Source organism: Epithele typhae (assembly GCF_022376455.1).
Source record: "Epithele typhae strain CBS 203.58 chromosome Unknown BXZ73scaffold_27, whole genome shotgun sequence".
Taxonomy (NCBI): domain Eukaryota; kingdom Fungi; phylum Basidiomycota; class Agaricomycetes; order Polyporales; family Epitheliaceae; genus Epithele; species Epithele typhae.
In genome coordinates this window covers 311,586-334,421 of record NW_025954218.1, presented here as the reverse complement: position 1 = coordinate 334,421, position 22,836 = coordinate 311,586, and the positions used below count along the sequence as shown (strand labels likewise).

Sequence of the window (22,836 nt, the reverse complement as noted above, 5' to 3'; positions counted from 1 at the left end):
CATGTTTGCAGGACTGTATTTGCGCTAGGAAGCCAGAGTTGGTGGAGTGGCTGCGCGGTGACTCGGTGAGGCCGTATACTTATATCCTCGAGGCTCACGGGCACCGCGTTCTCTGCCGCGCGCACCATTCGCGCGCTCACGAACCAACCGTATAGCTCAATGCAGACTTCTCATGCACCCCGCGCGCGCCATGGATCACCCTTGGAGGAGCGCATGATCATCTACTATCATCAACATATCATCGACTACAGCTTTTTGTCTAAACTACTAGTGCCTGTAGTAGATCCATCATATCCTGTATGCGGCCACGGAATGTGATCAAATGTCATATCAAAGCCGAATGAATATCAGCTGCTACCGTTCTACTGCCATCATTTGTCGCGCGGACAATAGACGACCTGTCCCGATATGGCAGTGTCGCGTGCTATCGGGCGCTACCGTGAAAAACACCTTTTGCTGATGTAAGTATCATATATCAGGGCCGTAACGGTCATAATGATGCGGCAGCTTGTATCTAACGTTATGAGAGACTCGTTCTTCCAATGTCTCCTTATCGCCGTATCTACTAGCCATACTTGTACAAGGTTCTTTACAGGAGAGTCAGCACTCAATGTATATGATCATCTCACTGCCTAGCGGAACCACGTGGGAACAAAGTTCGACGATCTATCACGCCTACCCTTCAGAGCAGAAGTCACAGTGACTTAATAGCACGTGATATGTCACGCAGGACGCGTACCCCTTCGGTGTCGCGTCCTATGGCCTGCTCGTCGTCCTCGACTGTACACCGCTCCTGTTCCTTCCGCCACCCTCCGTTTCCACTTCAGCTCATGCCTGTTGCCGTTGCTACACCTAAGCCCTCGGGCGGGCTCAAATCGTACTACCAGGCGAAGATTGAAGCCGCGGAGCTCGAAATCAACCAGAAGACCCAGAACCTCCGCCGTCTAGAGGCACAGCGCAATGCACTCAACGCGCGAGGTGAGAGGCAATGTTTCTTGCCCGCGTGCATACTCTGAGTTGAACTCCCCAATAGTGCGGTTACTACGCGAGGAGTTGCAGTTACTCCATGAGCCCGGAAGCTATGTCGGGGAGGTCGTCAAGGTCATGGGCAAGAATAAGGTGCTGGTGAAAGTGCAACCCGAGGGGAAGTACAGTACGTCGCGCTCTTCTTATGCTCTCTATGGGTGCTCATGCACGTCGTGAAGTCGTCGACTTTGACTCGGAGATCGACGTTGCCTCTCTTACCCCTTCACTCCGCATCGCCCTCCGTTCCGACTCTTACACAATACACAAAATCCTGCCCAACAAAGTAGACCCGCTCGTTTCGCTCATGATGGTTGAGAAGGTTCCGGACAGCACGTACGAGATGGTTGGTGGTCTCGACAAGCAAATCAAGGAGATTAAGGAGGTCATCGAGCTGCCCGTCAAGCACCCCGAACTCTTCGAGTCCCTCGGTATCGCCCAGCCCAAGGGTGTCCTCCTCTACGGCCCGCCGGAACCGGCAAGACCCTCCTCGCGCGCGCGGTTGCGCACCACACCGACTGCAAGTTCATCCGCGTCTCTGGCTCCGAGCTCGTGCAGAAGTACATAGGCGAGGGCTCGCGCATGGTGCGCGAGCTGTTCGTCATGGCGCGCGAGCACGCGCCGTCGATCATCTTCATGGACGAGATTGACTCCATCGGCTCCTCGCGCGGGGAGAGCGGGTCCGGCGGCGGGGACTCGGAGGTGCAGCGGACGATGCTCGAGCTCCTCAACCAGCTCGACGGCTTCGAGCCGACGAAGAACATCAAGGTCATCATGGCCACCAACCGGATAGACATCCTCGACTCGGCGCTGCTCCGCCCAGGTCGCATTGACCGCAAGATCGAGTTCCCGCCGCCCGGGCCTGAGGCTCGTGTCGCCATTCTCCGCATCCACTCACGCAAGGTACGTGACCCTGCTTGTTCTCCCCCACCCTCCCCTTTCACAGCGCCACTTCCTCCCACAGATGTCGCTCCAGCGTGGCATCAACCTTCGCGCGCTTGCAGAAAAGATGGGTCAATGCTCGGGTGCCGAGGTGCGCGGTATCTGCACAGAGGCGGGCATGTACGCGCTCCGTGAGCGGAGGCAACATGTGACGCAGGAGGACTTTGAGTTTGCGGTGGCCAAGGTTTGTCGTTATTTGCTTCTGTGTTACGAGACGCGTCTGCTGACACGGCAGAAAACAGGTATTGAAGAAGAACCAGGAAGGAAACACCTCGGTCAACAAGCTGTTCTCGTGATTCACGTACGCAACATACCGGACCCCACTGTGTATAGCATTGTTCTATTATCATCCCGTAATCCTGTTGCTCGGGGTGATCCTGCTGTTCCAGCTTTAGCCACTGATGGTCATGTCAGACCAATGAGGCACTCTTGGTGTTTATATCTTACCTTTCGGCGCTTCCGGTCCAGGTGGCAGTTTGGTCCCCGCGTCTCACTGAATAGCCACCGGACGTTGAGTATCGAGAACCGGTGACCCACTTGTCCCAGGAGCCCCAAGTTCAGCCTTTTCTGTGCCGCTGACGCGATTGTCCTCCATGGCAGTGCCTCACGATCATTTAGACGTGCAATATTTCCAGATCAGGGACTCATCCTATGTTATGACGTCATGAAAGGTCAATTCTGTGTTGCGGTTAGTGTCCTGTTCTCTCGCGCCTGGCGCGATGCAACATGCTCGGTGCTTACAGTATCGCAAAGTTCTCGCTCATGAAAACGGCGATGCTCAGTGGTAGTGTCGGCCCGATATTTGCCCCTATCATGGAGGTAGGTCGTCCCACCGTCTTGCGCGACCTGGAGTTGCTCCCGCTGCATATCGCATCTGCACACCGCGGCCAGTGCCTTTGCGCAATAAAGCAGCCGCGATGACGAGTACGGGAGTTTGATCTCCGTGCAGGCAGGGGCTGCAAACGCGGCTCGGAGTGGGAACTGTTCCCGCAGTTCTGCCGTATGCGGCTGCCGCTCTGAATTTGAAGAATGTACAGTCGGGTGAGCTACTTGGTCGTCCAGCTCTAGTTGTAGTGTTGTTGGGGGGCTGCAAGCCTCATACCTGCGCAAATGAAACTGACGAAATCTCAACAGATGAGCACTCACGGATTGTCGATGTCTACGCCTGCGCACCGATTCGAAGACGGGCTGACGTCAGATGGTAAGTATACGGATTCGATGTACATCCGCATCCGCTCAGGGGTTGTCGAAGCCGGCTGCGCTTGCGCCTCCGCGCTTCGGATGACCTCGTCGTCCGAGCTCCATTCTTAATCCCGGCCTACCTTGCGGCCCATATAAACAACTCGATTTCGACGCGACACTTCACCGGACTGCCCCACCTTCGCTCATTCAACCACTTCGTCTTCACACCAATTCGCGCCACCTTATTCAAGCCTCCAAGTCAACTAATGTCAGCCGATATAACTACTCTACTCCCCACGATCCCTGTCGTGAGTCAAGCTCTCTGTCTCGTGCCACCCTCCCTCACTGAATGTACTTTAGCTCGTGACGGCAACCTGTGCTGCACATGTCTCTTTCTGCGTCTGGTATTTCAGCCGACGCCCATCACCTAAGGCCCCGCTCATCGAAGCTCCTGCCCACTCGTATTCCTGCACCCAACCCAAGCAAGACGTCCCACCACAGCCGATACCATTGAATGCCGACCTTGGGGAGGGATCCACCGCCTCCTCGATATCTTCAAGTGGACCGTGGACCCCATCGTTATCCCGTCCTTCGTCATGGCATCTTCCAGCCCTCGTCCCTCTCGACTCCTTCTCCGCGGAGAACATCAAGTCAGTCTCCGACATCATTTCGACGCCTATTATCAGCGTCGCCCGCATGGCGGTCCCCGCCTCCATGCTCAGCATGGCCGGCATCCCTCCTGAAGAAGACGAGTCCAACATACCCGACACCACGACGTTCAGTGAATCCACGATCTCCAGCGACTACACGACGTCCAGCGACTTCACGTCCTCCGCCTCCACCCTCGTCCTCAACACCCCGACGCCCGCCTCCGTCCCACACATCTCCATCACCGCCCCCACGCCCAACCTCAACAGCCCCGGCTCTCCCCACCCAAGAGTCCGTCACCCCGGCCCCCACAAGCGCACGCACCGTCGCTCCACGACCGCCACCCCCGGACTCGGCCTCTCCTGCGCACCCGCCCCAGCCCCAGCCTCCCCGCGCGTGTCGCCCTCGCACGCGCACCTCCCGACGCTCAAGTCGATGCGCTCGCGCATGACCCTGCGGTCCCCAGACGCGGCGGCGCCCCGCCGCCTCGCGCGCCCCGCGCGCCCGGAGAACTCGATGGCGGCCGAGGTGCTCGTGACACGGTACGAGAACCCGTTCAAGCACCGGAAGCGCGCGCACACCGCCGCGCCGCCGCGGGAGGTCGTCGGGAAGGTGGAGGTGGAGGTGGAGGTCGCGGAGGTGGAGGTAGAGGTGGTGGAGGTGGAGTGTGTGGACGTGCCGTCGCTCACCCGGGAGGGCGGTCTTGCTGCCGTCGGCGCGACCAAGACGAAGCGCGGTGCGGTTATGACGCGTTGCCGGACCGTTGTGGCGGCGCTGATGCATCGTGAGCTTCGGGAGGTGGAAGAGGCGAGCGAGGAGGAGGGGACGAAAGTGCAAGTGAAGACTTCTCACGTGTTGGGTCGTTTGTCGAGGCGGCACAAGACGGAGGAACCGGAGGCGGCGAACGTGAAGGGGTCGATAGTCTTCAATCGTCGACTCACGACTGGTCGGAGGTGACGATAGATGCGTATGTATTCATAGAAGTTAAACTGTGTGTATGAATGCGAAGCAGTCTTACGAGGGTTACGACACCACCGCTTGATGCTCTGTGTGGCTGACGGATGCCTTCGCTCGAAGTCAATCAACGTTGTCGTAGTAGTTCTAATTTATGCCGTGAGTCGGGTTCGAACGCGCGACTTTCGCCAGCGCTTTTATGAGCGCTGTTAAGGGTGAAGCGCGTGGGACTTGGCACGGTTCTTGATTAAAACTTCGTCAGTCTCAGACTTCGTTCACTGCGTCCAGAATTTCGCCTTAGCCACAGCTGAAGCTTCAGCGCTTCAGCACCCGACTTCACCATAACCGCAGGTCGAGTTGCCTTCTCAGGAACAACATCCCACCGGTCCGCGGTCCAAAACGAACCAAACGGAACTCGTCGAGTTCGTGTAGAAGAATGTCTTTCTAGCGCCGAAAAGCTCACTGGGGTCCGTGTGCCCTGGGCACGCTGGCAGCTACCGCAGCACACGGGAGGCCAGGCTTCTTGCGCGTCTCATCTCGAGTGCTCTAGCCTACTATGACTTGGACGGTCGAAGGCACTCTCGACTGCATAGTACCCTCCTCTCGCTAGTGTTCCCTAAGCAGACCCTCCTCATACCTCCTGCTCCCCGTCCCTATCATGCCGCCAACGTCAAAGTCCATCAGAAAACAGTGTCCAGAACACTTGTTTACTGGGCAATGCTCAAACATCGCTTCATGCGCCTACAAGAAACACTCTTACCTATGCCGTCCGTGCGGAAGCATCATCGAGATCGGCTCAAACCCTTCATTCGAAACGCACAACATGGTGGCGAACCACATCAAACGCATTGCTCTGAACGAAAACTACGACACTTGGTTCTGTCCGTCCTGCTCTGATAACATTCCGTTGGATGAGCAGCACTGGAGAGATCATATCTCCAAACCCGCCCATCCTCAGGTCATCCCTCAAGTTCTCATCCCTCACATATCCGAACGTGTTAATTACTGTTTTCCCTGTACAAGAATCATTCGCGACTCCTCTTGGAAATCCCATAGCAGCGGTCAAGGGCACTTGAAAATGCAAATCGTTGCTCTCTATAAGACTCAGTACGAGCAGAAGCTCAGCTTGGCCAACGTTGTAGAAGTGTCACACCAAGAAGGAGTCAACTTCGGACTCATTGACACCTCTGTTGCTCATCACGGCACCCAGGTCCTCGTCAAGCTCACCACGCTGACTCATGGACTGGCTTTGAGCAGTTTGCGCGTTACCAGAGGCGTCGGGCAGCAAGATTCTCCTCAGTGAGTTATCTCTCCACGTCTGTATGTCCTGGCGTTGAGTTCCCTTACCGGACAGCTTTCATGTCCCATTCATCGTCTCCCTCGGGAGCACACTAGGGATCAATCAGTCCATTGAAATCCCGGTGACTCTCAAAACCAGTCAACGCGGCAAGTTGATCGGTGTTCTTGTCCTCGTCGTCAAGAACACATCGAACGGCAGCATAGTGAATGTCCCTGCGAGGAAGTTGACCGCAGTCGTCGGAAGCGCCGCGGACCATGACCTACTGAAGGCATCGACGACGTACGTCAAACCTAAGCGTGCACGTTGGCGCAAGGAGCTGGAGACTCTGGAAGGCGAGCGTCCGCCCGCTCTCGATTCCGCCCCATGGGTCCGGTCTCTCCCGCAAGCGCCGATTCCCAAGGAACTCTACGATATCTTCGCCAAAGGAGCAACCCGGGCGGCCTTGGAGCAGCTTCGGAACGAGTACTTTCATGGCGAGTTGTCGATCAATTCACATTCCATCTGGTTCTCTCGGTTGCTTTGGGCAGAAGAAGCGCGCACCATGTGAGTGAACTAGTATGCTCCATGTTTCCGTTAGTGTCTGAACAGCGCTTTAGCGAAGACTTGCGCTTCTACGATATGCACGCCGTCACGTTAGAGAAGGAGGAGGAAGGTCGTTTGTACACGTATGTAGCCGTTTCTTGCGCATGCTGCACGTATATTGAAGCACGTCTTCAGGCTGGCAGTCCCGGGTCTCTCGGAGAAACGGCCCAGCGTTGTCTTCGGTGCGTTCGTCACCAACTCCTCGTGCGCTGAGTGGGGGCCGCTGACAAATCCGTTATGGGCACAGGTGATACTGTATTGGCACAGAGGAACGACCGGTCCAATGGTCGGACATACAAAGGCTTCGTCCACGGAATCCAGCTCGACCACATCCGTGTTTCCTTCCATTCTTCATTCGACGACACTGCACGCTATAATATCAGATTTGAGTTCAATCGCATCACTATATGCCGACAACATCAAGCACTCACAGCACCATCGGTCTCGAGCGAACGGCTTCTATTCCCACTTCTGGGTGACCAAGGCGTCCCGAACACGATGACGGATGAACAACTCCAAAGCCCTATTGCGACGTTCAATCCCCTCATTTCGACGAATGTTGCTCAGCTTCAAGCAATCAAGTCGATCGTACGCCTCAAGCCCGGCTCGGCGCCGTTCATCATCTTCGGACCGTGAGTGTGTCATTGTGGCTTGGGAAGCGATCTGAATTATCGTTGCTGTATAGCCCTGGGACAGGGAAGACCATCACGATGGTCGAAGCCATCCGCCAGGTCCTGGACCGAGACCCTCATGCGAAAGTTCTCGCTTGTGCCCCTAGCAATAGCGCCGCGGATCTCCTGGCCCAGCGGCTCTCCATTGCGTTCTCCCCCACTGATATGTTCCGATGTAACGCCATCTCCCGCATGCGAGTCACCCTCTCGGCAGAGCTCATGCAGTATTCCCTTTTTCGAGGACACCGCTTCGCCTTGCCTTCCCTCGAACAGCTCAACTCGTACAAATTGATTATCTCGACGTGCGGAAATGCCTCATTCCCATATAACGTCGGTATAGACACTGGTCATTTCACCCACATCTTCATCGATGAGGCTGGCCAAGCCTCAGAGCCCGAGGTACTGCAGGCTATCAAGGCAATTTCTGGGAATGATACCCAGGTCGTTCTTTCCGGCGACCCAAAGCAACTCGGTCCAGTTGTTCGGTCAAGCATCGCGCGTCACTTCGGGCTCGGCAAAAGTTACCTCGAGAGGCTGATGGAACAGCCCGTGTACAACAGCGACACGGCCCCGACTCGCGCGTGAGTGTTTAAGCACACATGCTAGACCCGAGTCCCTTCGAGCTGACCGCCTCGCTTCTTACTAGCTTTGTCAAGCTCGTGAAGAACTTCCGCTCGCACGACGCCATCTTGCATTATCCCAACCAGCAGTTCTACGAGGGCGACCTGGAAGTCTGCGGAGACCCAGCCGCGATCAACGCGTTCATCGGGTCGCCGCAGTTGGTGAACCCGGCCTTTCCCGTCGTCTTCCAGCATCTTCCCGGAGAGAACCAGCGCGAAGACACCTCGCCGTCTTACTTCAATATCCTCGAGGCGACGGAGGTGATGGAACGCATCAAGTCCCTTCTCGCAGACGCTGCGCATCCTGTTCGTGAGTGTAGTCTCTCTTCACTGCTTATACCATTCATGTCGCTCATGCTGCGCTGCTCTCAGGACCCGAGGACATCGCGGTGATAACGCCGTATCACGCCCAAGGTCGCAAGATCCGCCTCCTCCTGAAACAATCGACCATCGAGGGGGTTACGGTGTGCAGCGTCGAGCAGATCCAAGGGCAGGTGCGAACCCGTCTCCCCACGATGTCAGTGTTCAAGCTGACGATCTGTCGAACCGGTCCAGGAGCGACCCGTGATCATCGTCTCCACCGTGCGCAGCAGCCGAGACCTGCTCTCGTACGACGCCAAGTTCACATTAGGTTTCGTGGCGAACCCGCGTCGCTTCAACGGTGAGCTCTTGGTACTCTACCTGCACGCAGTTCTGACCAGGTCCTCTCGCGCCTTTCCGCCTTCTAGTCGCCGTCACCCGGGCCAAGGGTCTCTTGATCGTCATCGGAGACTCGAACGTCCTCTCGATCGATCCAATCTGGCGCGGCTTCCTGAACTACGTCCATCGGCGCGGCGGGTGGAGCGGCGACGCGCCGGAGTGGGACACGGCCGCGCCGGTGGACATGAACGCCGACTACGCGGCGGAGATGCGGGAGGCTGCCGCAAACGACATGGACGCTCTGTTGGCTCGACTTGAGGATGGACCGGACTTGGAGGCTGAAGCCAACGTCGAACGGCCATTCGAGGAGGAGGATTGAGCTGGGTAGAGTATATTCTGTTGATGCTTTTTGTGTTTTGCTCACCTCGCATGGCAGGATACGTGAAACAAGCAGGGAAATGCGACGAACCGGAGGCGGCAAACGTGAAGGGATAGCCTTGAATGGTCGTCTCGCGACTGCCAGCAGGAGGTGACGATGGATGCGTATGCATTCAGAAGCTAAACTGTGCGTATGAATGCGAAACAGTCTTACGAGGGTTACGACAACACAGCCTGATGTTCTGCATGGCTGACGAACGAGGGAGTCTCTGGTGCGCCCTTGCCAGGCTCATGCCTTTGCGCGAAGTCAATCGAAGTTGTCGTAGTAGTTCTGATTCATGTCGTTAGCCGGGTTTGAACGTTTAAATGCCTGACTTCCACCAGCCAGATAGAGAGATAGGAGCGAAGCGGTCGTTGCTAATAGTATTGTTTCGCATTGGTAGAAGTTGCACATATCTTGTACTCCGCGTCCCGATGACAAAATTCCTTCCTGTTTCCCATGGTTAATTTTCTGACATGAAGAAGCAACAAAACGAGACAGTAACCACATCGCGATTTCGCCGCGCGTCCACCATAGATGATCGAGCATGATCATGTGACCTGCTCTGCGACAGCGAAGTAGTGGCGCCTATCGTCAGACGGTCTTCACCAGCCACCATGTCATCACGCCGCTTCGCCCAGTCCCTCCTTCGCAGCAGACCGCTCGTGCAAACCCGTCCCCCACTCTTATCACACGGACGGAGCCTGCACTCGCATGTTCTTCGCGCGCGGCCCACAGTAGCGCGCCGAACATCCCCCGCGGTCGTGGTGGCGAAGCGTACGCGACCCTTTCAACCCCCGTCCTGACACGCAACTCAAGTCCTCCCGGGCACGTACAGGATGGGCGACGTCGACGACCGCGACCTCCTCCGCCGTGAACCCGGCCGAGTCCGAGGCGATGCAGTGTCTGGAGGAGGGCACGCAGAAGCTCGAGGAGGGCGACGTGCAAGCGGCGAAGGTGCGCACCCAGCCTCCGCCCTCCGCCTCGACGGCGTACTCACACCCCGCACGCGCCCACATAGGAGCTGTACCGGCGCAGCGTGGACATCAAGAAGACGCCTAGTGGGCTATTCAACCTCGGCGTGACCCACTACCACCTCAGTACGTCCCCACCGTCCCGAGCGAGGCCGCCGCGCGCGCTGACGCAGACGCGTCCTCTCCGCCAGAGGAGTTTGACGACGCCATCTCGGTGTGGAAGGAGTCCATCGCGCTCCAGCCGTCGAGCCCGGACGCGCACACCAGTACGTCCCTCCCCTCTCTCCTCCGCCCGTGCGCGCGCGACCCGTCTCACGCCCGCACCCGCGTCCACGCCAGACATCGCCAGCGCATACATCGTCTCGCCCGTGAGCCGGCCCGACCTCGCCCTGCACCACCTCCGGTACGTCCCCCCTTTCTGCCCCTCTCCACTCCCTCCTCCTCCCGTTCCGCCCCGCTTCCCCCACTCCTGCTCTCGAACCACGAGCCGACCCGCGCCCTGCACCCCACAGCGTCGCGTCGAGCCTCGCGCCCGGGGACGGCGAGATCGCGTTCAACCTCGCGGCGGTGCTCGAGGCGTGCGGCCTCCTCGAGGAGTCGCTCGAGTGCTACAACAAGAGCAAGGAGTCCGGCGTCGAGCGCGCGGCGATGCACGCGCGGAACGTGAGCGCGAAGATCCTCGGGAAGAAGATGAAGGAGCTGGCCGAGGCGGAGGGCAAGGGCGACCGCCGGTGTAGAGGCTGCGCACCGCGCTCCAAAAGCGCCCGACGCAGACGACATTGCATAGAGCTTCGGCGCATGTACTTTACCCTCACCTGCTAATTTACCGCAAGCCCTCGCACGCCGACCCCGAGGCGTTGAAAGAAGTCGTGTGTCCTCGTGAAGGCGAGCGTAAAGGAAAGACGTACAAATACACATACATAAAAAGCAAAAGCACAGCGTCCCTCCTCGAGCAAGAACGAACGGACGAACGCGAAGCGACGATAGCTACTGTAAGTACTCCCTCGGCAACGGCGGCACGTCCGGGATCACAGTCCGCATCGGCTTCACCATCTCCCCAAACCCGCCCCCGCCCCCGCCCCCGCCCCGCCCGCTCAAGTAGCTCGTCTGACTCTGCCGCGTGCTCCGCGACCCGCCCGTGTTCTCGCTCGCGCGCCGGTCCCCCCACGGGCTCCCCGGCGGCCCGCCCCCAGAGCCCCCGGTCGGGATCGCGCTCGCCCACTCGGACCACGCCGAGTCGCGGACGCGGTACATCTGGCTCGTCGCCGACGACGGCACGGGCGAGTCGAGCGCGCGCGCGCCGCCCCACGCGATGCTCGCCTCTGAGAACCGCCGCGCGAACTCGGCGACGCTCGCCCCGTCGAGGTCCGTGCCCGGCGAGCCCGGGTACACGCTCGGGTTCGGGCTCCGCGGCTCGCGCAGGCCGGGAGCGGGGGCAGGGGCGGGGGCGAGGTCGAGAGCGCGCGCGCGGCGACGAACGAGGCCGGGATCCCGTACGCGTGCGGGGGGAGGGGCAGTGGGGGCCGCGTCGGCGTCGGCTCGACTTCGTCCGCGGGGTCGAGCGCGGGGACGGGCTTGCGGACGATGGAGGACGCGGTGCTGGCGCGCTTGGAGGCGCGCGCGGACGCGCGGCCGTTGGTGGTGGCCGTCGTCGTTGTGCACGTCGAGGTCGAGCGCGTCGACGCCGCGGACGGCGAGCGTTCTGGCGCCCGTGGGGGACGCGGCGGGACGACGGTGTCGAGCCGTGCGAGGGCAAGCGCGCGGTGGGCGTGGACGTCGAAGTCGCCGCGGTCGGGCGCGTGTCCGTGAGAGCTTCCGCTCGGGAGAGACGTCCGTGCGCGCGCGGAGGGGGAGTGGTGGAGGAGCGGCATATCGCCCAGCGCAGTCGATGCGGTGATCGCGGACATGCGCGAGTGCCGCACGGGGCGCGGGACGACGAGCGTGGGGAGCGCGGGCGGCGGCAGCGTCAGCGCGCGCGCGAGGCTGGTGCCCGGTGTCGGGTCGATCTCCGCGGTGAGGTCGAGCTTGGGCACCGGAGGCAGGTCCCGTTTCGAAGCCGAGGCGGGGACGGGGGAAATAATGGTGTTCAAGAGGTCGACGCTGCCGGCGGAGGGCTTGCGTCGGTTCGGCTCGAGGCGGGGGACGCCGCGAACGGAGGGCGGGCGGCGGTTTGGCGCCAGCGGGGGCAGCGGGAGAGCGACGCCGCCTGCGCGTGGGGGCGAGCCGTACGATACCGTTTGCGGGGGCGCGTCCGGAATACTTGGAGTCGTGCGCGACGAGGCGTTGAAATCGCCTTCAGATGGTGGAGAGCTGTCACGGCTGCCCACTGTGCCATATTTCTCTGGGCCGAACGACGATACGCGCGAGGTGCCGGTGCTGAGGGAGTGCTGGCCATGGGTGGGGAGAAAGTCATCGTGTGTCTTGCTGGCCCTCGTTGACAGCGGCAGTATGCGGGAGACTGCCGCAGGGAGGCGTTTGGGAAGAAGATGCGGCCAACGATACCATACGATGATGGCTGAGAGAACGATGATGAGACTGGCCAGAACGCCGACGACGGCACCGGCGACTGTCGCGTTGGAAGTGCCCATCGTGAAGGGAGCGTACAAGAAACGGGGACTGCGAGCGGAGCGGGACGGTAAGTATATGCACCTCAGACGACGAAGATATTTGGGGTGACGCACTGGAGTGGGGCTCGGCGTTACACAACACTGTGTATACGAAACACTGCGGACGGCGCTCAGTCACCGAAGAAGGGCAGAGTGGTGAAATCCGGATAGTGTGGATGGTGGGAGTACCTGGCGTGCCTCTCCTCATATGCCGTTCGTCAAGTCGATCCTCGCAGTGTTCCTTCCGCCCAGAGGCAAGTAAAGGATAAAAGGAAGCGGAAGATGGTCGGAAATTCCTCGAGGGGGGCGCCAGGATACAAACAATAAGAAACGGCGGGGCGCACAGGCGCGAGAGGAAGTGGACGCCGCAGATGAGGCCGCGGGAAGGAGACCGGGGCGGGAAGGAGAGAGGGCGAAGGAGAACGCGGCTTGCGAGCTCTGCACTGTCCACGTAATGTATGCGATGGAGCCCGAGATACTGGGAAACGGAGGGCGGAGAGTGGGCTGATGCGTATGTACCGCGGCGCGGTGCGCCCGGGGAGGTGTGATGGGCCGTGCGACGTGGGGACAGTGGGGAGTTGGGACAACCGCGGAGGTGGGGCCCGTCGAGAGGCCGTGGCTTGGGACGGCTTGGGCGGGTACGTGTGTGCGCTGAGAGCGGTCGTCAATATATGCGTCCATCCATGGCCCGACACGGTGAATGTGGCCACGGCGAGCTTCGATCCATCGTTCGCCCTGGTAGGAAGGCTGGCGACGAACAATGCCAGCGGTGACTACGCACATGGGATTCGGCGGGATCAGGGCGGTGGTGATCATGATAGCGAGCCGTCATCTGTCCGAGAAACTCCAAGCGCCGTACTGGATCTCTGTGCATGGTGACATGAAGCTGACATGGTCTCTCTTTGAGACGCACGACGCTTCGTCTGCGGGGTTCCAAGTGGACAGTGTGCTGGGGATGCGCACCGGAGCGACAAACGAGCAGCGTCTGGCTGGCTTCGAGGTCGCCATGGGCGCAATGAGGTGGGAAGGAAATGGAAGGAGCACAAGAAGGCGCTGCTCGTCCACCCAGCCTTTCCTCCGCGGGCGGGGCCACGGTCCGGATCACCGCTGCGGGCCGCGGTAGGTCACGGCGATTACACGCCTGCGAGATTCCGCGAGCTGAAAACCAATACGGATGGCACAATGTAAACACTCGACTGCCGCATAGGGTCGACTACAATGACATCTAGGATGAGCACGGTGGCGGTCCACATCCATCACGCCCGCACGGCGAGCATATAATCATCTCGCTTCCCGGCTCATCCTCGTTGTTCGTTCAACTGCCTTGAACTACCATCGTCACCCACCGGCGGACCTCAGCATGGCAAAGATTTCCAGTACAACGCCGGCCTCTCTTCTCCAGCCGCCTCCACCAGCACCGTCAACTCTCTCACCGAGCCCACGCCCGCGAGCAGCCCAACCTGCCGCCCGATCTCGTCACACCCACACGCCAGCCTCTCGTCCATCGTTCGCCCCCCTCGGCAGGTAGTCGATAGGGCCCGACCGTGTCCCAGCGCACCAGCCGGAGCACGACCTCTTCCACACGGAGCGGCGCGAGCATCGCGGCAAGCTGTGTCTGTCAGGTCGCGATATCGGAATCGGAAGACGATCCAGATTCGTCGAGCACGCAAGCAGCGGGATGACGACAGCAACAGCAAGGATCCAACGGCCAAGTGTCAGGCCAGCGATGCGATCCATCATCAGCCCAGCGTCAGCACTAGAAGGCGATCCATTGCACTCACCATCAGCCCTTCTGCGTCGAGCTCGCACCCCGCGTCGCACCGCACCGCGAGCTCGAGTGCGCGCAGCCTCGCCGTGCCCACGCCCGCGCTCACCACCTCCGGGAGCGCCGCGAAGACGTCCGCGCGCGCGAACACCACGAGCGCCAGCCTCTCCGGCCGCGCGTCCGCGAGCGCCGGCCCGAGCATCCACAGCGTGTCCGCCGAGAGCGCGTCGACGGCGACCGCGCGCACCGCGCGCCGCAACCCGAGCATGTACAGATCCGCGACAGTCCCCGCGACGACGCGCGCGAGGCCGTCCCACCCCCCGCGTCCGTGCCCGTCTTCCTGTATGCGCGCGTTTGCGGCGCGGCACCACTCCATCGCCGCCACGCGCGCCGGCGGCGTGGCGGCGTGCCAGTGCTCAGGTGCCGGCGTCGCCTTCGTCGCGCTCAGCGCGAACTCGGTGACCGCGGGGAACGCGCGCATGGCCGGACCCAGCACGAACGCGCCGCGGAGCGTGCCGCAGTACGTGTCCGCGAGCGCCAGGCGGTGGACCCTGGGGAACTCGATGGCTGCACCCAGCTGAGTGTCCGCCGGGTCGGCGCAGTGGACAACGGCCAGGTCGACGTCCTCGAGCGTCTCCCTGAAGGGTGCAAGCAGCAGCGCTGCTGGAGGGTCCGGGGCATGGGTCCGAACTTGGCGCGGAGGCGGCGGAGGGGGCGCGCGTGCGGACGATCGCCGCCCAGAGCGGCTCGGAGACGAAGGGCGCGTGGAGGTCTTCGAGGTGCGAGAGAGTTGGTGGCGTGCTGGACGGGGACACACGGGGGACTGCGGTGGCGCAGGAGTCGGATGGGGGCAGAGATGGTTTTGGGACGCAGCTGATGGCGATGGCGGCGCCCCAGTCGAGTTCGAGGCGACGGATGTTGAGCGTATGTCGGAAGATGTCTTCGAGGAGCTCTTCCACAGAGGCGGGTTGCCCGCACCCCTCCACACGTGCCGGAGCATGAAAGGGCGGGCGCGCGAGCGAGCACCTGACGACGACGTGCGTCACCATGGGTGCGCGGGAATCGGGCCTGTTCAGGCGGAGCGCTGCATGGAATGCGGCGAGGGAGTGGGCGCGGAGGATAATGGGTCCCGCCGCGAAAAGCGGACGGAGGCAGAATGTGTGGAGTGCGCGGCAGGTCCTGCTGAGCGTCGCCACTGCACGGCGTGGGAGGAGGGCTAGGATGTCAAGGAGCACGTCGATGTTGAGGAAGGCGAGGGTGCCCGGCAGGCTGATGCTTGGTGACGGCTCTGCGGACATCTCAGATGTGTAGAGGTCGAACGTCGGGTTACTTCTGTGGTCGCAGTAAATCAGTCAGTCAGTGTCCCATCCGTCGTTCACAAGAGAAAACGCACGAAAGGTTCGGATGGTGAGTGTCGGCGAAGAAGGAGGCCACGAGCAATGTTTAAAAGAATCCGGATGGCGCCCAGATGGCTCTCCCCTATAGGTTTGCGACCGATTGCCGTACGTGTAGAATCTAGGTTCTGTTGATTTTCCGATATTGCCGTGCCTCAAGGTTGTGCTGATGCTGGGAATAAATGTCCAATTGGCATCGGCGTCTTCCACTGAGGCCAAAATGCTTACGACATCCTCGTATAATTGAAGGTGATGGAGTTTTAATGGTGGACTTGAAACTCCAAAGCGAGCTGCACACCTCTGAGTCACTATCACCATCTGTTTCATATACGAATTCTCGAGCGTCCGGGTTTGATAGAATTGGTGGTGATGCGGAGTTCCCGATCTTGTCGGTTGAAGAAGACGCCTAGGATGTTTTCTGGAGACCGGATTGTGTGTATGTGATGAACATGAGTTCTGAACGTATCCAACGCTCTGTTCCCGTTGACATACATACTCATTCTGCGTTCGACTCCCGCTAGCCCTGGATTCTCGCAGCTGATCAATGATGTGATCGTCGGACACATTTGGGATATGGAATCAATGAATCATCTGTCACTCCACAAGCAACAGAACTTGCCTATGTAATCCACCGCGTTTGAAGGAGGAGCATAAAATTATGAGCCCGGGTTGAACGCGACGTAGTCGAGTGCGCACAGTGGGAATGGCGAAGGATGTATCATGTTTGGATCAAGAGGTGTCCAACTGGAAGTGGCGGTGTTTGGACGTTTTTTTTTTTTTTGTATCCTCGTTTATTGCCCTCGAGGGCGGAGCCCTATGGTAGGCATAACATACAGTAAGTTCGTACGTAGTGTTTCGCGTAGCAATGGATAGCGTCGTCGTTGCATATGCACCCTCGGGAGCGATCCCGAGGGCACAGTGGATCGAGAAGTGCCGGCGGGCTTCAGCCGGCGTGCCTGTGAGCCTTATAGGGCTCGGGGTGTGTGTTTGAGTGGGGGATCGAGAGAAAGGAAAACCGGAGCAAGTATAGTATGGGTACAGTAGCGCTATAGTAATGAGAGGGTGGGGCGGGGTGGGTGGGGGTGTTTGGACGTGCTTGGGCGCACTCCGAATCTTTGGCGCTTGTACATTTCAGACGTCTCTGAGACTCCGACTCTCGCGTGCCATGCGGACGTGAAGACGACAAGGAACTACATTTGCGGACCAATCCAGCCAAGCTCCTTTGAGTAAGTTCTATGCTGGGAAACTGTATGTTTCAAACATGATTTTCCTTCACTTCGATTTACTGTGTTTGCGTCAAGGCCTTCCGCTCGCACCACATGTCGCCCGCCTCGTTTACCTCAGTGTTCACATCAGCAACACCAAGGCTAGCCTCCGTCCGCTCACGGGGAATTTCAGCATGGAAGGGCTCAAAATGATCGAGGCCGGGATCGAACCGACGACCACCTGTGCGCACTTATGTAAGACAGGAGTGATAACCACTACACCACTCGACCATAATCGGTCGTCGCCCTTGCGTTTTACAGCTCGAGGAGTTGGAATCATGAGCTTGGTTCCAGGACGCAGTTCACTCTGGGTCAGTGCGCTGTCGTTTCCCAGCCCAGGACGAGATACAAACTGAAGACGCGGCAGCGCGTCGAGGAGGGCACGGCCTCAGTGGGCGGTCCCAATGATTTGGGAGCCCCGGCAGTCCTTGATACGGGGTCTGCGCTATCCTCGAATTGCGACCCTTCCGATTCGTCTTCGTCCTCGAATGGTGCCCACAAGCCAAGATGCTCAAGCGGCAGCGCTGCAAGCGCTCTCGCAGCTTAGTCGTTCTGGGAATCCATCAGCGCACTGCCCTTTCACGGCCTAGAGACCAGCCACGCTCGCTCACCCGCGCACCGTCCTCCCACCCCTCCCTGCTCTACGAGGCGCTCCAGCCGTAGCAAGAGCGACCGCATGCCCTGTGACATCCGCGCGACGCCCTCTCACAGCCGCGCGCCACTCGGGAAGGGCCGCTCCACGGGGGCGGACGGCGGGGGTGAAGCGGTCCCCGAACTGAAAGCGTGGGTGGGGAAGTTAGGCCCAGAGCGGCGAGGTTCGTGCAGTGCACCATGGGTGCGTCTGCGGAGGGTAGTTAGGACTCGGCGACGTAGAGGTAGCCGACAGACGGAAGTGGGTGTGAACATGGGACAGGTCTTCATCCGGGTAGGGAGAGTCTAGGCTTTTAATCTTGATTTATAAAGGGCGTAGAGGTGCGGCAGGGGTGCGAAGATGCGGTAGAGGAGAGTGAAGGTTGGCGGCCGTAGAAAATTGAGACGGCCTCGAGGTTGCAGGGAAGGCGGAGTTTCAGTGTGGAACGAAAAGCAGAGTCGTCGAGGACTCAGGAGAACGAGGTTGAGAACTCTGAGAGAATGCAGTGAGGACATCGTAGGCCATTCGCTTCGAAGTATCCTTGTAGACTGTGCACCAGCAAAATGCGATGGTTTGTTGGTGCTGGTAGTATGTCGCAGAATAAATTTGCTTTGGAAGGACAGTATTCAGAACAGCTTGAACGCCGTCTGTGAAGTGAGCGCGCAGACTCTCTGCGGCGTGTCGATGAGAGAAAGTTTCGAGGGATATCGCCCTAGGGCCTAGGTCAGCCAGTATGGGTGGTCGGCGTAAAAGCGATATCAATACAACCAGCGAAGCTGAGCTGCTGCTTATTGCAGTTGAGAACCGTGACGGCCACAGTGGAGTATGTCATGACTCAAAGAGAGCAGGTCTGAGCGTGCTCGAAAATCAAGGCAAATATATCAATAGTCAAAACATCATGACTGTAGACAGGACTTACGGTCATTTCACACGCAAGCTCGGGATCGAGAGTAGAGCCGCGTTAACGTTGGCATGAGAACAGCCTGGAGGCGAGCCTTCGGCGGCAGTCCATACAATGGGACCCCGGAGGCAGCTCTAGTGACAGAGGTCTTGGGCGACCAGTCGCAGCGCCAAATACCTTTCTCAACGAGATCACAAAGTAAGCAACAACCACCTCAGCAGACGAAAGACCTCAAAGTTACGTGTATCTGATACTCCCAAGTTAACGTCTCGTTGAAGGCTTCTTGCATAATTGGCACTTGCAAGCACGGCCTCGATGAACCCCTTTTCTTGCCATCGACGCACTGTTTTCCCCATCCGAGGCACGCCACGCGTCCGTTTCTATATACAAGGATAGACGGCGCGGGCCACCCGGTCTTCCCTCGCCCACGGAATGACGACATCATGCCCCTCGCCGTTCAAACGTTCAAGATTTCCTCCTCCACCACCTTCTCCAGTCGATCCGTGCTCACCTCCGCCAACAATCGCCCCTAACATCCTCGCGACGTCATGGTGTTCTATATAGGCCACCCGCGCGCGCACCACGCCTCCGAGGTCAAGCATATCTCCATGTACCACGACATGCACTACGCCGGCCACCGGGACCTCTTCGAGATCTGCGGCCACGTATTCGAGTGGGATGACCACTGCGTCCCGCCCGAACTCTGCGAGAAGTGAGTCTCGCGATTATCTCGTTCTTCGGCGATCTGAACGCGACGTGTAGGTGGCGATTCGAAGGCGACGCTGCGTGCGACGCTGCGGTGCGCCAGGTGTTCACGCACCCGGGAGAGACCGTGGGCAAAGATCTACTACAGGTCATGCGAGACTATGCAGAGGTAAACTCTGGCGGTCCTCGGTCGTCGCCGGTGCATGCATTCCTGTATGAGATCTCGCAGGCTCCTCCAGTCGGCCTCGTTGCGTCCGAAGACGAAATCGAGACCGCTCAAGAGCTGTTCTTGGACGACTCTGTGCAGATCATGCAAGCGTTGTTGCACTACAGTCTCGCAGGCGGCCTGGCCAGGTAACAGAGTTCATTTACGATTCCTTTCACTTCGCTGACGTAGTCTCCACAGTCCCCGAATTGTTAGAACACTGGAAGCTGTATCTTACGTCCTCCCTCACGAAAAAAAGAGTTGCGCACGACCTCCGACGACGCTTGAAGAGTATGCCGCACAGATACCGAAGTCATCCTCGGACCGAACGTTCAACAGGCTCGTGGAAACGATGCAGTTCGTCCTTGACGTCATGGCATGCACGGCGAACCCAGAGCCTCCTGCACACAGGCTCGCCTATCTCCTACCCGGCGGGCAAGGGTGGGCATCGATAGTCCGCGTGCGGATCCTTCACTCCGTTGCACGCTGGCGTGTGCAGATGCGCTGGGAGCGCGAAGGGCGCACAGTCGCTCTGCAAGACGCGATCCCGATCAGCCAGCAGGAGACGGCAGCGACGTGCGCACCCCGCTCTCATGTACGCGGTCGCTGGCCAGCCTAACACACCGTTTTGCGGACTTTCGAGCTTTTCCACCGTCCCGATGTGGTGTCTCCGACGCCTCCACGTCCCGCCCACCCCCGCGCGCGAACGCGCCTACCTCGCGCTCTGGCGGCACGTTGGCTTCTACATGGGCGTGTCCCCCTCCATCCTCCTCCGTCACTTCGCGACTGTGCCCGCTGCGGAGAAGTTCGCCGTCACCGTCGCGCTCAACCTCTTCCTCGAGGAGCTCCCGGCTGAGCCCACCGCCCCACCGCAAGTGCCCGACGCCCCGCGGGCCGACGCTCCCGATCCTCGTCGCGGTCTCGAACCGGCCCCCGCTGCACACGACGCTCGCGTTCAACGTCGCGCTCACCGCGCACCTCCTGGGGGCAGCGCTCGCCGCGCGCCTCCGTCTGCCCCCTGCGACGCTCGCGACGCGCGTGCGGATGCACGTTGCGCTGGCGGTGCAGCGCGTCCCGCACGTGTTCGCGACGGTGTGGCCGCGCGGGGGTGGATCGAGAAGCGGCGCGCGGTGATGCGCGAGGGGATGGCGCGGAGCGTGCGGTACAACTTGGGCATGCGCCGCACGGCGTTTCGGCCGCGGACTGAAGGCGAAGGAGAGCTCGCGCCGGGGGTGGAGGAGTTGGAGAGCGTGGAGAGGGAGCCGGAGCGGGGGCGGGTGCTCCTGAGGATGTGGAAGGAGATGCTGGCAGAGATGATTGCCGTGTGCGCGGTCGCGGGGCTGGCGGGACTGGGGGTGTTGTACTTCTGCTGGTGTGTTTGGCTGGGTTGTCGGTAGAGTCGATGTATGGGCATGCGTCAATTGTCGCAAGAGCGCTCGAGGGGCGCTCATCTAGCTTCCATCTCTCTCTCAGTTCTCAGACCCCCCACCCCCGAGCCCTCCTCCTCCTAAGTTACTTCGACGCTGTTCGACCAAAAATCCCTCGGCCGACAAACCCGATAGTGTCATACGCATATATGCAGCAACAAAAGGCCTCGCCGAACCCACACGAACCCACATGCATGCCGACGACGAAGAACCCAGTGCGCGTGGGTTGACACGCAACCACAAGCTCATACGATCAAGAGCTCAAGAGGGCTGACGGTACGCGCATTACCACACGCCTGTCGCGCACACCCTCGCGGTCATGCTGCCCCCGGTACGGGCCCGGGTTCTGGGGGACACCAAGGTCGCAGTGGTGGGATATCCCGCCATAAACCTCGTGGCTTCGGAGTCGGAAGAGAGTCGTTTGGAGGTAAGCTGTACGCTGCCTGTGGTGCGCGGATCCTCATTGCGCGACGCTCTGTCTAGGTCCTCGAGGGCGCGTATTCGTTACAATGCAGGCACTGGGACACTGCGGACATCTATGGGGATAGTGAGGAGTTCATCGGAAGTGGCAAGTCCTCATCGCCCTTATCAGTTTCGCGCGATGAGATGCTCATGTATCGTATAGGCTGGAGAAGACGGGCAAACGGGAAGACATATTCCTGGCCACCAAGTTCGGCATCGTCCTGGATTCCGGCGGGATGACATGGTCCGTGAACGGGACGCCCGAATACGCTGAGCAGCAACTGCAGCGGTCGCTAGAGAGGCTTAGTGTGGAGTACGTTGATCTATGGTACCTGCATCGGTGGGTACGGGCTTGTGCATACTATCACCGGCGTAAACTGAATGGCTGTCTGCGCTCTACAGAACCGATGAACTTGTCCCCATTGAGGTGAGGATATATGCATATGCGAGGGTTCAATCGTTCATCGACGGGCCGACGATATGCATCCAGGTCACCGTCAAGGCCATGGCGAAACAAGTCGCGTCAGTACCCCCACGCTCGACCCATACCCTCCTCCTGACCCCCTCTTCTCCCAGAGCCGGGAAAGTCAAGCACTTGGGCCTCTGCGAGGTCACCGCGCTCACCCTGCGCCGCGCGCACGCCGTGCACCCGATCACCGCGGTCCAGATCCAATTCTCCCCGCTCGCGCTCGACATCGAGCACACCGGCCTGCTCGCCACCGCGCGCGAGCTCGGGGTCGCCATCGTCGCCTACAACGCGCACTCGCGCCTCGGTCGCGGGCTGCTCTCTTGCAACGTCGTGCGTGTCCCTTTTGCATCCCTCCCTCCGTCCTCTTCTGCGTTCGCCGACCACATCCCCGCCTTCTTCGTCGTGCGTCTCTCTTTGTACGCACAGCGCCCCCTACCCCCACTCCTCCCGTCCATCCCTCTTGTTCTCCCTCGATAGCAAGCTGACGCCACCACCAAGGGCTCACAGAAGTCCCTCGAGGACCTCGACGCCCACGACGGCCGGCGGCTCGACCCGCGCTTCTCCGCGGAGCACTTCCCCGCCGTGCTCGCCGCGCTCGACGGCGTGCGCGCGATCGCGGACGCGCACGGCGCGACCCCGTCGCAGGTCGCGATCGCGTGGGTGCTCGCGCAGGGCGAGGACGTCCTCGTGCTCCCGGGTGCGACCACGCCCAAGGTCAGTCTTCCCTCGCGGTGTCGCGGCGGTAGGGGGTGAGACGGCGGCTGACGTGGTGTTCGACGCGCAGAAGATCAAAGACAACATGCGGGCGGCGAGGATCGAGCTCACGCCGGAGGAAGTTGACGAGATCCGGGAGCTCGCGAAGACCGCGAACGCGCCCAGAAAACAGCAGCCATACGGACCGCTCGAACCAGTGCCCGAGACGCCTCTGCTAGACGAGAGCGGGGACTGTGTAGTAACCTGACAGCCAGATGTGTTTTGCGGTGGTGCTGTCGACATATCATGTTTTGTACCTTACTTTTCTCTGCGCATAATCAGTAGTGACCTTGTAATCTT

At 60.0% G+C, this 22,836-nt stretch overlaps 8 protein-coding genes and 1 non-coding gene across 9 annotated transcripts; 6 read left to right on the top strand and 3 right to left on the bottom strand.

Annotated features, from left to right (window-relative positions):
• Positions 1-830: 830 nt before the first annotated feature.
• BXZ73DRAFT_90310 (26S proteasome regulatory complex ATPase RPT6) lies at positions 831-2,261 on the top strand (the record flags this gene model as incomplete). The annotated part of the gene is made up of 6 exons (XM_048025590.1): positions 831-978; positions 1,034-1,153; positions 1,206-1,474; positions 1,507-1,926; positions 1,988-2,149; positions 2,208-2,261. 6 exons carry the CDS (start codon positions 831-833, stop codon positions 2,259-2,261), a joined length of 1,173 nt encoding a protein of 390 aa, XP_047877479.1.
• A 1,152-nt stretch (positions 2,262-3,413) lies between these two features.
• BXZ73DRAFT_77937 (uncharacterized protein) lies at positions 3,414-4,752 on the top strand (the record flags this gene model as incomplete). The annotated part of the gene is made up of 2 exons (XM_048022755.1): positions 3,414-3,455; positions 3,508-4,752. 2 exons carry the CDS (start codon positions 3,414-3,416, stop codon positions 4,750-4,752), a joined length of 1,287 nt encoding a protein of 428 aa, XP_047877478.1.
• Positions 4,753-5,407: 655 nt separating this feature from the next.
• BXZ73DRAFT_47581 (P-loop containing nucleoside triphosphate hydrolase protein) lies at positions 5,408-8,940 on the top strand (the record flags this gene model as incomplete). The annotated part of the gene is made up of 10 exons (XM_048019903.1): positions 5,408-6,048; positions 6,104-6,592; positions 6,646-6,714; positions 6,767-6,813; positions 6,879-7,263; positions 7,317-7,883; positions 7,949-8,232; positions 8,295-8,416; positions 8,478-8,583; positions 8,651-8,940. 10 exons carry the CDS (start codon positions 5,408-5,410, stop codon positions 8,938-8,940), a joined length of 3,000 nt encoding a protein of 999 aa, XP_047877477.1.
• Positions 8,941-9,813: 873 nt separating this feature from the next.
• BXZ73DRAFT_47643 (uncharacterized protein) lies at positions 9,814-10,775 on the top strand (the record flags this gene model as incomplete). The annotated part of the gene is made up of 5 exons (XM_048019912.1): positions 9,814-9,936; positions 10,001-10,079; positions 10,145-10,219; positions 10,293-10,356; positions 10,466-10,775. Coding segments are annotated over 5 exons (651 nt in total), but the record flags the coding sequence as incomplete, so codon positions are not given.
• A 165-nt stretch (positions 10,776-10,940) lies between these two features.
• On the bottom strand, positions 10,941-12,541 carry BXZ73DRAFT_101870 (uncharacterized protein; the record flags this gene model as incomplete). The annotated part of the gene is made up of 2 exons (XM_048015042.1): positions 10,941-11,366; positions 11,429-12,541. The coding sequence occupies 2 exons, from the start codon at positions 12,539-12,541 to the stop codon at positions 10,941-10,943; spliced, it is 1,539 nt and encodes a 512-aa protein (XP_047877475.1).
• A 1,119-nt stretch (positions 12,542-13,660) lies between these two features.
• On the bottom strand, positions 13,661-15,622 carry BXZ73DRAFT_101869 (uncharacterized protein; the record flags this gene model as incomplete). The annotated part of the gene is made up of 4 exons (XM_048015041.1): positions 13,661-13,717; positions 14,118-14,174; positions 14,341-14,984; positions 15,016-15,622. 4 exons carry the CDS (start codon positions 15,620-15,622, stop codon positions 13,661-13,663), a joined length of 1,365 nt encoding a protein of 454 aa, XP_047877474.1.
• Positions 15,623-17,133: 1,511 nt separating this feature from the next.
• BXZ73DRAFT_t111 lies at positions 17,134-17,214 on the bottom strand. The gene has a single exon. It is a non-coding gene; the product is annotated as a tRNA-Val (tRNA).
• A 1,849-nt stretch (positions 17,215-19,063) lies between these two features.
• On the top strand, positions 19,064-20,822 carry BXZ73DRAFT_90308 (uncharacterized protein; the record flags this gene model as incomplete). The annotated part of the gene is made up of 6 exons (XM_048025589.1): positions 19,064-19,227; positions 19,278-19,574; positions 19,627-20,001; positions 20,069-20,243; positions 20,302-20,517; positions 20,544-20,822. 6 exons carry the CDS (start codon positions 19,064-19,066, stop codon positions 20,820-20,822), a joined length of 1,506 nt encoding a protein of 501 aa, XP_047877473.1.
• A 349-nt stretch (positions 20,823-21,171) lies between these two features.
• On the top strand, positions 21,172-22,744 carry BXZ73DRAFT_90307 (Aldo/keto reductase; the record flags this gene model as incomplete). The annotated part of the gene is made up of 8 exons (XM_048025588.1): positions 21,172-21,279; positions 21,336-21,424; positions 21,478-21,654; positions 21,717-21,741; positions 21,805-21,836; positions 21,891-22,113; positions 22,282-22,497; positions 22,568-22,744. 8 exons carry the CDS (start codon positions 21,172-21,174, stop codon positions 22,742-22,744), a joined length of 1,047 nt encoding a protein of 348 aa, XP_047877472.1.
• Positions 22,745-22,836: the final 92 nt, after the last annotated feature.